The following is a 12,172-nucleotide window of genomic DNA, read 5'->3' on the forward strand; positions in this document are numbered from 1 at the left end:
GCCTGATTGGTGGAGTGCTGCAGAGATGGTTGTCCTTCTGAAAGGTTCTCCCATCTCCACAGAGAACCTCTGGAGCTCTGTCAGAGGAACCATCAGGTTATTGGTCACCTCCCTGACCAAGGCCCTTCTCCCCCAATTGCTCAGTTTGGCTGGGTGGCCAGCTCTAGGAAGAGTCTTGGTAGTTCCAAACTTCTTCCATTTAAGAATAATGGAGGCCACTGTGTTCTTGGGGACCTTCAATGCTGCTGTGGTACACATCCCCAGATCTGTGCCTCGACACAATCCTGTCTCAGAGCTCTACGGACAATTCCTTTGACCTCATGGCTTGGTTTTTGCTCTGACATGAACAGTGAACTGTGGGACCTTATATAGACAGGTGTGTTCCTTTCAAATCATGTCCAATCAATTGAATTTACCACAGCTGAACTCCAATTAAGTTTTAGAAACATCTCAAGGATGATCAATGGAAACAGGATGCAAATTAGCTCAAATTGGAGTCTCTAAGCAAAGGGTCTGAATTCTTTCGTAAATAAGGTATTTCTGTTTTTTATAATCAATACATTTGCAAACATTTCTATAAACCTGTTTTCACTTTGTCATTGTGTTATTGTGTGTAGATGTAATATATTTTAGAATAAGGCTGTAACGCAACAACTTGTGGAAAAAGGGAAGGGGTCTGAATACTTTCCTGTACATGTGTGTGTGTGTGTGTGTGCATGTGTGCGTGCATGTGTGTGTACATGTGTGTGTGTGTGTGTGTGTGTGTGTGGGTGTGTGTGTGTGTGTGTGTGTGTGTGTGTGTGTGTGTGTGTGTGTGTGTGTGTGTGTGTGTGTGTGTGTGTGTGTGTGTGTGTGTGTACATGTGTGTGTGTGTGTGTACATGTGTGTGTGTGTGTACCTTACCTTGGCATCTTTGGCATAGTAGAGTGTTCGTCCTCTCAGTTTGAAATAGCGTTTTTTCCACCTCTGGAATGAACTTGTCTGTTTCAGCAACAATCCCTCTTTCACGCTGGTCTAGAAAGAGAGAGTGGGTTGGGGTAGGGGGTGGTGGGTAGGGGGTGGTGGGTAGGGGGTGGGGGGGGGGGGGTAGAAGAACATTGTTGGTAAATTTGACCTCATTTCACTTTTTTTTATTGTCTGAATAGAGAAGTGAACTGACCACAACCCCCATGTCAATCCATGAGTTCATACAATTATTAAGAAATATCACAAAACCTAAAACACACTGCCACACACACACACCCGCGGAGCCACACACTCACACCCATGGAGCACAGCATATGCATGTTGTACCCTCCAGGTACACACACGCACGCACGCACGCACGCACGCACGCACGCACGCACGCACGCACGCACACACACACACACACACACACACACACACACACACACACACACACACACACACACACACACACACACACACACACACACACACACACACACACACACACACAGTGCCCAAGCCTGTAGTCACTGATCACACCTCTGTGTTTATCTACAGGAAACTCTGCTGAGATAAGGGTGTGTGTGTGTGTGTGTGTGTGTGTGTGTGTGTGTGTGTGTGTGTGTGTGTGTGTGTGTGTGTGTGTGTGTGTGTGTGTGTGTGTGTGTGTGTGTGTGTGTGTGTGTGTGTGTGTGTGTGTGTGTGTGTGTGTGTGTGTGTGTGTGTGTGTGTGTGTGTGTGTGTGTGTGTGTCTGTGCCAATTTCAGGCATGGGAGGAGAAGGACTGGTGAAACAACAGCGAAGAAAAGAAAGACCATTACAGATCCCTTGCTTCTCTGACCCAGTATAAACACACATCACTCACACTCAGGCCTGAGAGACATAGAGAGAGAGAGAGATAGAGAGAGAGAGAGAGACAGAGAGACAGAGAGACAGAGAGAGAGAGAGAAAGGGAGGTAGAAAGAGATGCAGGGAGAGAGAGAGAGAGAGAGAGAGAGAGAGAGAGAGAGAGAGAGAGAGAGAGAGAGAGAGAGAGAGAGAGAGAGAGAGAGAGAGAGAGAGAGAGAGAGAGAGAGAGAGAGAGAGAGAGAGAGCAGGAGCGAGAAAGGTATGGAGGTAGAGAGAGAGAGGTCCGCTCACCAACCAAGACTTCACAAAATGGGACAAACACCAAATTGCAAAAATATCCTCCGTGTACAACGTAGAACACCAAATAATGCATGCAGAGCAGAATTAGGCCGATACCCACTAATTATCAAAATCCAGAAAAGAGCCGTTAAATTATACAACCACCTAAAAGGAAGCGATTCCCAAACCTTCCATAACAAAGCCATCACCTACAGAGAGATGAACCTGGAGAAGAGTCCCCTAAGCAAGCTGGTCCTAGGGCTCTGTTCACAAACACACCCCACAGAGCCCCAGGACAACAGCACAATTAGACCCAACCAAATCATGAGAAAACAAAAAGATAATTACTTGACACATTGGAAAGAATTAACAAAAAAACAGAGCAAACTAGAATGCTATTTGGCCCTAAACAGAGAGTACACAGTGACAGAATACATGACCACTGTGACTGACCCAAACTTAAGGAAAGCTTTGACTATGTACAGACTCAGTGAGCATAGCCTTGCTATTGAGAAAGGCCGCCGTAGGCAGACATGGCTCTCAAGAGAAGACAGCCTATGTGCTCACTGCCCACAAAATGAGGTGGACACTGAGCTGCACTTCCTAACCTCCTGCCCAATGTATGACCATATTAGAGAGACATATTTCCCTCAGATTACACAGATCCACAAAGAATTCGAAAACAAATCCAATTTTGATAAACTCCCATATCTACTGGGTGAAATTCCACAGTGTGCCATCACAGCAGCAAGATGTGTGACCTGTTGCCACAAGAAAAGGGCAACGAGTGAAGAACAAACACCATTGTAAATACAACCCATATTTATGCTTATTTATTTTCCCTTGTGTACTTTAACCTACTTTAACCTTTAACCACCTACTTGGTGTAGACCTACTTCCCTACACCTACTTGGTGTAGACCTACTTCCCTACACCTACTTGGTGTAGACCTACTTGGTGTAGACCTACTTCCCTACACCTACTTGGTGTAGACCTACTTCCCTACACCTACTTGGTGTAGACCTACTTGGTGTAGACCTACTTCCCTACACCTACTTGGTGTAGACCTACTTGGTGTAGACCTACTTCCCTACACCTACTTGGTGTAGACCTACTTCCCTACACCTACTTGGTGTAGACCTACTTCCCTACACCTACTTGGTGTAGACCTACTTGGTGTAGACCTACTTCCCTACACCTACTTGGTGTAGACCTACTTGGTGTAGACCTACTTGGTGTAGACCTACTTGGTGTAGACCTACTTGGTGTAGCCCTACTTGGTGTAGACCTACTTGGTGTAGAACTACTTGGTGTAGACCTACTTGGTGTAGACCTACTTGGTGTAGACCTACTTACCTACACCTACTTGGTGTAGATCTACTTGCAAGCCCTTAACCAACAACCAGGTTTGAAGAAATAGAAGAGTCAAGAAAATGTTTACTCAATAAATTAAAGTTTTAAAAAGTAACATCATAAAATAACAATAAGGAGGCTATATCCTAGGGGTACCGGTTCTGAGTCAATGTGCGGGGGGTACGGGTTAGTTGAGGTAATTGAGGTCATATGTACATGTAGGTAAGGGTAAATTGACTATGCATAGATAATAAACAGCGAGTTGCAGCAGCGTAAAAAAGGGGGTCAATGCAAATAGTCTGGGTAGCCATTTGATTAGCTGTTCAGCAGTCTTATGGGTTGGGGTCCAGAAGCTGTTAAAGAGCCTTTTGGACATAGACTTTGCGCTCCGGGAACCGCTTGCCGCGCGGTAGCAGAGAGAACAGTTTATGAATAGGGTGGCTGGAGTCTTTGACAATTTTTAGGGCCTTCCTCTGACACGTGTGTATGTGTTTCCCACAGGTTATCCTGTCTCTGGGACAGAATCTGCTCTCTCTTTCCGAAAATAAACACACACACACACACACACACACACACACACACACACACACACACACACACACACACACACACACACACACACACACACACACACACACACACACACACACACACACACACACACACAGAACACACACACACACACGGAAACGCTGGGTGAAGACCAGCACTCTGGGGGCACACAGGGGAGGGGGACACACACAGGGAGGGCTATTTTTAGAAGAGGAAACGTGTTCTCTGAGGGGAGAACTACAAACAGAGACATAGGCTTGTAGCTGACATTCTGGCTGTCAACCAGCTGTGTCAACTTAAACCCATCCGCCACACTGTCTCACTAACTAACACAGCCTGGATACGGATAACTCACTGTCTCACTAACTAACACAGCCTGGATACGGATAACTCACTGTCTCACTAACTAACAGCCTGGATACGGATAACTCACTGTCTCACTAACTAACAGCCTGGATACGGATAGCTCACTGTCTCACTAACTAACAGCCTGGATACGGATAACTCACTGTCTCACTAACTAACACAGCCTGGATACGGATAACTCACTGTCTCGCTAACTAACACAGCCTGGATACGGATAACTCACTGTCTCACTAACTAACAGCCTGGATACGGATAACTCACTGTCTCACTAACTAACACAGCCTGGATACGGATAACTCACTGTCTCACTAACTAACACAGCCTGGATACGGATAACTCACTGTCTCACTAACTAACAGCCTGGATACGGATAACTCACTGTCTCGCTAACTAACACAGCCTGGATACGGATAACTCACTGTCTCACTAACTAACAGCCTGGATACGGATAACTCACTGTCTCACTAACTAACACAGCCTGGATACGGATAACTCACTGTCTCACTAACTAACAGCCTGGATACGGATAACTCACTGTCTCACTAACTAACACAGCCTGGATACGGATAACTCACTGTCTCACTAACTAACACAGCCTGGATACGGATAACTCACTGTCTCACTAACTAACACAGCCTGGATACGGATAACTCACTGTCTCACTAACTAACACAGCCTGGATACGGATAACTCACTGTCTCACTAACTAACACAGCCTGGATACGGATAACTCACTGTCTCACTAACTAACAGCCTGGATACGGATAACTCACTGTCTCACTAACTAACACAGCCTGGATACGGATAACTCACTGTCTCACTAACTAACACAGCCTGGATACGGATAACTCACTGTCTCACTAACTAACAGCCTGGATACGGATAACTCACTGTCTCACTAACTAACAGCCTGGATACGGATAACTCACTGTCTCACTAACTAACACAGCCTGGATACGGATAACTCACTGTCTCACTAACTAACACAGCCTGGATACGGATAACTCACTGTCTCACTAACTAACAGCCTGGATACGGATAACTCACTGTCTCGCTAACTAACACAGCCTGGATACGGATAACTCACTGTCTCACTAACTAACACAGCCTGGATACGGATAACTCACTGTCTCACTAACTAACACAGCCTGGATACGGATAACTCACTGTCTCACTAACTAACACAGCCTGGATACGGATAACTCACTGTCTCACTAACTAACACAGCCTGGATACGGATAACTCACTGTCTCACTAACTAACAGCCTGGATACGGATAACTCACTGTCTCGCTAACTAACACAGCCTGGATACGGATAACTCACTGTCTCACTAACTAACACAGCCTGGATACGGATAACTCACTGTCTCACTAACTAACAGCCTGGATACGGATAACTCACTGTCTCACTAACTAACAGCCTGGATACGGATAACTCACTGTCTCACTAACTAACACAGCCTGGATACGGATAACTCACTGTCTCACTAACTAACAGCCTGGATACGGATAACTCACTGTCTCACTAACTAACACAGCCTGGATACGGATAACTCACTGTCTCACTAACTAACACAGCCTGGATACGGATAACTCACTGTCTCACTAACTAACACAGCCTGGATACGGATAACTCACTGTCTCACTAACTAACAGCCTGGATACGGATAACTCACTGTCTCACTAACTAACAGCCTGGATACGGATAACTCACTGTCTCACTAACTAACACAGCCTGGATACGGATAACTCACTGTCTCACTAACTAACACAGCCTGGATACGGATAACTCACTGTCTCACTAACTAACAGCCTGGATACGGATAACTCACTGTCTCACTAACTAACACAGCCTGGATACGGATAACTCACTGTCTCACTAACTAACAGCCTGGATACGGATAACTCACTGTCTCACTAACTAACACAGCCTGGATACGGATAACTCACTGTCTCACTAACTAACACAGCCTGGATACGGATAACTCACTGTCTCACTAACTAACACAGCCTGGATACGGATAACTCACTGTCTCACTAACTAACACAGCCTGGATACGGATAACTCACTGTCTCACTAACTAACACAGCCTGGATACGGATAACTCACTGTCTCACTAACTAACACAGCCTGGATACGGATAACTCACTGTCTCACTAACTAACAGCCTGGATACGGATAACTCACTGTCTCACTAACTAACACAGCCTGGATACGGATAACTCACTGTCTCACTAACTAACACAGCCTGGATACGGATAACTCACTGTCTCACTAACTAACACAGCCTGGATACGGATAACTCACTGTCTCACTAACTAACAGCCTGGATACGGATAACTCACTGTCTCACTAACTAACACAGCCTGGATACGGATAACTCACTGTCTCACTAACTAACACAGCCTGGATACGGATAACTCACTGTCTCACTAACTAACAGCCTGGATACGGATAACTCACTGTCTCACTAACTAACAGCCTGGATACGGATAACTCACTGTCTCACTAACTAACACAGCCTGGATACGGATAACTCACTGTCTCACTAACTAACACAGCCTGGATACGGATAACTCACTGTCTCACTAACTAACACAGCCTGGATACGGATAACTCACTGTCTCACTAACTAACACAGCCTGGATACGGATAACTCACTGTCTCACTAACTAACAGCCTGGATACGGATAACTCACTGTCTCACTAACTAACAGCCTGGATACGGATAACTCACTGTCTCACTAACTAACAGCCTGGATACGGATAACTCACTGTCTCACTAACTAACACAGCCTGGATACGGATAACTCACTGTCTCACTAACTAACACAGCCTGGATACGGATAACTCACTGTCTCACTAACTAACACAGCCTGGATACGGATAACTCACTGTCTCACTAACTAACAGCCTGGATACGGATAACTCACTGTCTCACTAACTAACAGCCTGGATACGGATAACTCACTGTCTCACTAACTAACACAGCCTGGATACGGATAACTCACTGTCTCACTAACTAACAGCCTGGATACGGATAACTCACTGTCTCACTAACTAACACAGCCTGGATACGGATAACTCACTGTCTCACTAACTAACAGCCTGGATACGGATAACTCACTGTCTCACTAACTAACAGCCTGGATACGGATAACTCACTGTCTCACTAACTAACACAGCCTGGATACGGATAACTCACTGTCTCACTAACTAACACAGCCTGGATACGGATAACTCACTGTCTCACTAACTAACAGCCTGGATACGGATAACTCACTGTCTCACTAACTAACAGCCTGGATACGGATAACTCACTGTCTCACTAACTAACACAGCCTGGATACGGATAACTCACTGTCTCACTAACTAACACAGCCTGGATACGGATAACTCACTGTCTCACTAACTAACACAGCCTGGATACGGATAACTCACTGTCTCACTAACTAACACAGCCTGGATACGGATAACTCACTGTCTCACTAACTAACAGCCTGGATACGGATAACTCACTGTCTCACTAACTAACACAGCCTGGATACGGATAACTCACTGTCTCACTAACTAACAGCCTGGATACGGATAACTCACTGTCTCACTAACTAACACAGCCTGGATACGGATAACTCACTGTCTCACTAACTAACACAGCCTGGATACGGATAACTCACTGTCTCACTAACTAACACAGCCTGGATACGGATAACTCACTGTCTCACTAACTAACACAGCCTGGATACGGATAACTCACTGTCTCACTAACTAACAGCCTGGATACGGATAACTCACTGTCTCACTAACTAACACAGCCTGGATACGGATAACTCACTGTCTCACTAACTAACAGCCTGGATACGGATAACTCACTGTCTCACTAACTAACACAGCCTGGATACGGATAACTCACTGTCTCACTAACTAACACAGCCTGGATACGGATAACTCACTGTCTCACTAACTAACAGCCTGGATACGGATAACTCACTGTCTCACTAACTAGCACAGCCTGGATACGGATAACTCACTGTCTCACTAACTAACACAGCCTGGATACGGATAACTCACTGTCTCACTAACTAACACAGCCTGGATACGGATAACTCACTTTCTCACTAACTAACACAGCCTGGATACGGATAACTCACTGTCTCACTAACTAGCACAGCCTGGATACGGATAACTCACTGTCTCACTAACTAACACAGCCTGGATACGGATAACTCACTGTCTCACTAACTAACACAGCCTGGATACGGATAACTCACTGTCTCACTAACTAACAGCCTGGATACGCCTAATAAAACATGTGCTCGCTGCCGCTTAGTGTATATTTTGTAAAGCATACCACTTTCAGCAAATAACAAGAAATCACTCATTTTCAATGGAAGGGGAATACACCAGTGGTGAAAAGTACTTAAGTATAAAAACTTTAAAGTACTACTTAAGTAGTTTTTTGGGTACTTAACTTTACTATTTATATTTTGAAAACTTTTACTTTTACTCCACTACATTTTGGGGGCTCCCGAGTGGCGCAGTGGTCTAAGACACTGCATCTCAGTGCTAGAGGCGTCACTACAGACCCTGGTTTGATTCCAGGCTGTATCACAACTGGCCGTGATTGGGAGTCAGGGCTAGGGTTTGGCTGGGGTAGACCGTCATTGTAAGTAAGAAATTGTTCTTAACTGACTTGCCTAGTTAAATAGAGGCAAAAAAATATATAAAAATACATTCCTAAAGAAAATAATGTACTTTTTATTCAGTACATTTTCCCTGACACCCAAAAGTATGTTACATTTCAAATGCTTAGAAGGACAGGAAAATGGTCCAATTTGCACACTTATCAAGAAAACATCCCTGGTTATCTCTACTGCCTCTGATCTGGCGGACTCACTAAACACAAATGCTTTGTTTGTAAATGATGTCCGAGTGTTGGAGTGTTGGAGTGTGCCTTTGGCTATCTGTAAAAATAAATAAATAATAATAATTGTGCCGTCGGGTTTACTTAATTAAGGAATGTGAAATAATTTATAGTTCTACTTTTACTTTTGATAATTACGTATATTTTAACTATTACATTTACTTTGATATTTAAATATATTTAAAACCATATAGTTTTAGACTTTTTACTCAAGTAGTATTTTACTAGGTGACTTTCACTTTTACTTGAGTCATTTTCTATTAAAGGTATTTTTTATTTTACTCAAGAATGACAATTGGAATACACCAGGGCACTCTGCGAACATTGGCGGTCTGACCAGAGTTGAGCAAAGTTAAACCTAATGCAAATATAGCTAAAACAACAGAGATGGTATTGAAAATGAAACTGGCTGCCAGATAAATCACCTTTATGGTTAAAGTTAGGGCTGGGTTAGGTGAATCAGATCCTAGATATATGGTTAAGGGCAGCTTCTACATCTGCCCTATGCAGAGAGGCCTCAAGCCAAACACTGGCCACTTGGCTTGACTGTTTACATGCTTCAAATGTTAATTCCTCCTTTTACGTAGCAGCGTTTAAAGCCTAAATACCTCAACTGGATTAAGGTGAAATACCGCATTACGGACTACCCTATAAGGCAAACGCTGCTCGCCTGTGACGACTATCAAAGAACCAGTGCGTAAGGATTTAAATAGCGAGGGACACGCATGGCTTATGAAGTCATAGCCTCGTTATAGACTCCGTAGGGGAGGTAGGTAGCTGGGTCTACGCTCGACACATCTTTTGACAATGGGACTGGGGTAGGTAGGTTGGCTTCAGCTGGATTTACAACACACACATATACACAGACACACACATATACACACACACGGCAGGAGTGTTTCTCCACTCATAAGGCGCTCCTGTCACTCATCTAAAGGTCAAAGCTGCTCTACACAGATGAGTTCACTGTCCAATGAGCAGGCTGCACGGCTAATCCAATCAGAGATTTCGGAACACAGGGTTGACTAAGAGACATCATGAGGGCCGCATAACTGAGAGAGAGGGTGGGAGCAAGAGTGTAAAACTACCAGTACTGGGAGCAAGAGTGTAAAACCACCAGTACTGGGAGCAAGAGTGTAAAACGACCAGTACTGGGAGCAAGAGTGTAAAACCACCAGTACTGGGAGCAAGAGTGTAAAACGACCAGTACTGGGAACAAGAGTGTAAAACTATCAGTACTGGGAACAAGAGTGTAAAACTACCAGTACTGGGAGCAAGAGTGTAAAACTACCAGTACTGGGAACAAGAGTGTAAAACTATTAGTACTGGGAACAAGAGTGTAAAACTACCAGTACTGGGAACAAGAGTGTAAAACTACCAGTACTGGGAACAAGAGTGTAAAACTACCAGTACTGGGAGCAAGAGTGTAAAACTACCAGTACTGGGAGCAAGAGTGTAAAACTACCAGTACTGGGAACAAGAGTGTAAAACTACCAGTACTGGGAACAAGACTGTAAAACTACCAGTACTGGGAACAAGAGTGTAAAACTATCAGTACTGGGAACAAGAGTGTAAAACTACCAGTACTGGGAACAAGAGTGTAAAACTACCAGTACTGGGAACAAGAGTGTAAAACTATCAGTACTGGGAACAAGAGTGTAAAACTATCAGTACTGGGAACAAGAGTGTAAAACGACCAGTACTGGGAACAAGAGTGTAAAATGACCAGTACTGGGAACAAGAGTGTAAAACGACCAGTACTGGGAACAAGAGTGTAAAACTACCAGTACTGGGAACAAGAGTGTAAAACTATCAGTACTGGGAACAAGAGTGTAAAACTACCAGTACTGGGAACAAGAGTGTAAAACGACCAGTACTGGGAACAAGAGTGTAAAATGACCAGTACTGGGAACAAGAGTGTAAAACTACCAGTACTGGGAACAAGAGTGTAAAATGACCAGTACTGGGAGCAAGAGTGTAAAACTACCAGTACTGGGAACAAGAGTGTAAAACTACCAGTACTGGGAACAAGAGTGTAAAACTACCAGTACTGGGAACAAGAGTGTAAAACTACCAGTACTGGGAACAAGAGTGTAAAACTATCAGTACTGGGAACAAGAGTGTAAAACTATCAGTACTGGGAACAAGAGTGTAAAACTACCAGTACTGGGAACAAGAGTGTAAAACTACCAGTACTGGGAACAAGAGTGTAAAACTATCAGTACTGGGAACAAGAGTGTAAAACTACCAGTACTGGGAGCAAGAGTGTAAAACCACCAGTACTCGGAGCAAGAGTGTAAAACGACCAGTACTGGGAGCAAGAGTGTAAAACGACCAGTACTGGGAGCAAGAGTGTAAAACGACCAGTACTGGGAACAAGAGTGTAAAACTATCAGTACTGGGAACAAGAGTGTAAAACTACCAGTACTGGGAGCAAGAGTGTAAAACTACCAGTACTGGGAACAAGAGTGTAAAACTATTAGTACTGGGAACAAGAGTGTAAAACTACCAGTACTGGGAACAAGAGTGTAAAACGACCAGTACTGGGAACAAGAGTGTAAAATGACCAGTACTGGGAACAAGAGTGTAAAACTACCAGTACTGGGAACAAGAGTGTAAAACTACCAGTACTGGGAGCAAGAGTGTAAAACTACCAGTACTGGGAGCAAGAGTGTAAAACTACCAGTACTGGGAACAAGAGTGTAAAACTACCAGTACTGGGAACAAGACTGTAAAACTACCAGTACTGGGAACAAGAGTGTAAAACTATCAGTACTGGGAACAAGAGTGTAAAACTACCAGTACTGGGAACAAGAGTGTAAAACTACCAGTACTGGGAACAAGAGTGTAAAACTATCAGTACTGGGAACAAGAGTGTAAAACTATCAGTACTGGGAAC

The 12,172-nt window shown here is 44.2% G+C and overlaps 1 protein-coding gene across 7 annotated transcripts in view; it reads right to left on the minus strand.

Annotated features, from left to right (window-relative positions):
• LOC139546313 (diacylglycerol kinase eta-like) overlaps positions 1-12,172 on the minus strand; it is a 127,130-nt gene that overhangs the window by 98,454 nt on the left and 16,504 nt on the right. For all 7 annotated transcript variants that reach the window (XM_071354549.1, XM_071354553.1, XM_071354548.1 and 4 more), the window contains one exon: positions 904-1,014. In XM_071354549.1, the coding sequence (XP_071210650.1) occupies positions 904-1,014 (111 nt within the window). The remainder of the gene's footprint in view (positions 1-903; positions 1,015-12,172) is intronic.

Source organism: Salvelinus alpinus, chromosome 20, assembly GCF_045679555.1.
Source record: "Salvelinus alpinus chromosome 20, SLU_Salpinus.1, whole genome shotgun sequence".
NCBI lineage: Eukaryota > Metazoa > Chordata > Actinopteri > Salmoniformes > Salmonidae > Salvelinus > Salvelinus alpinus.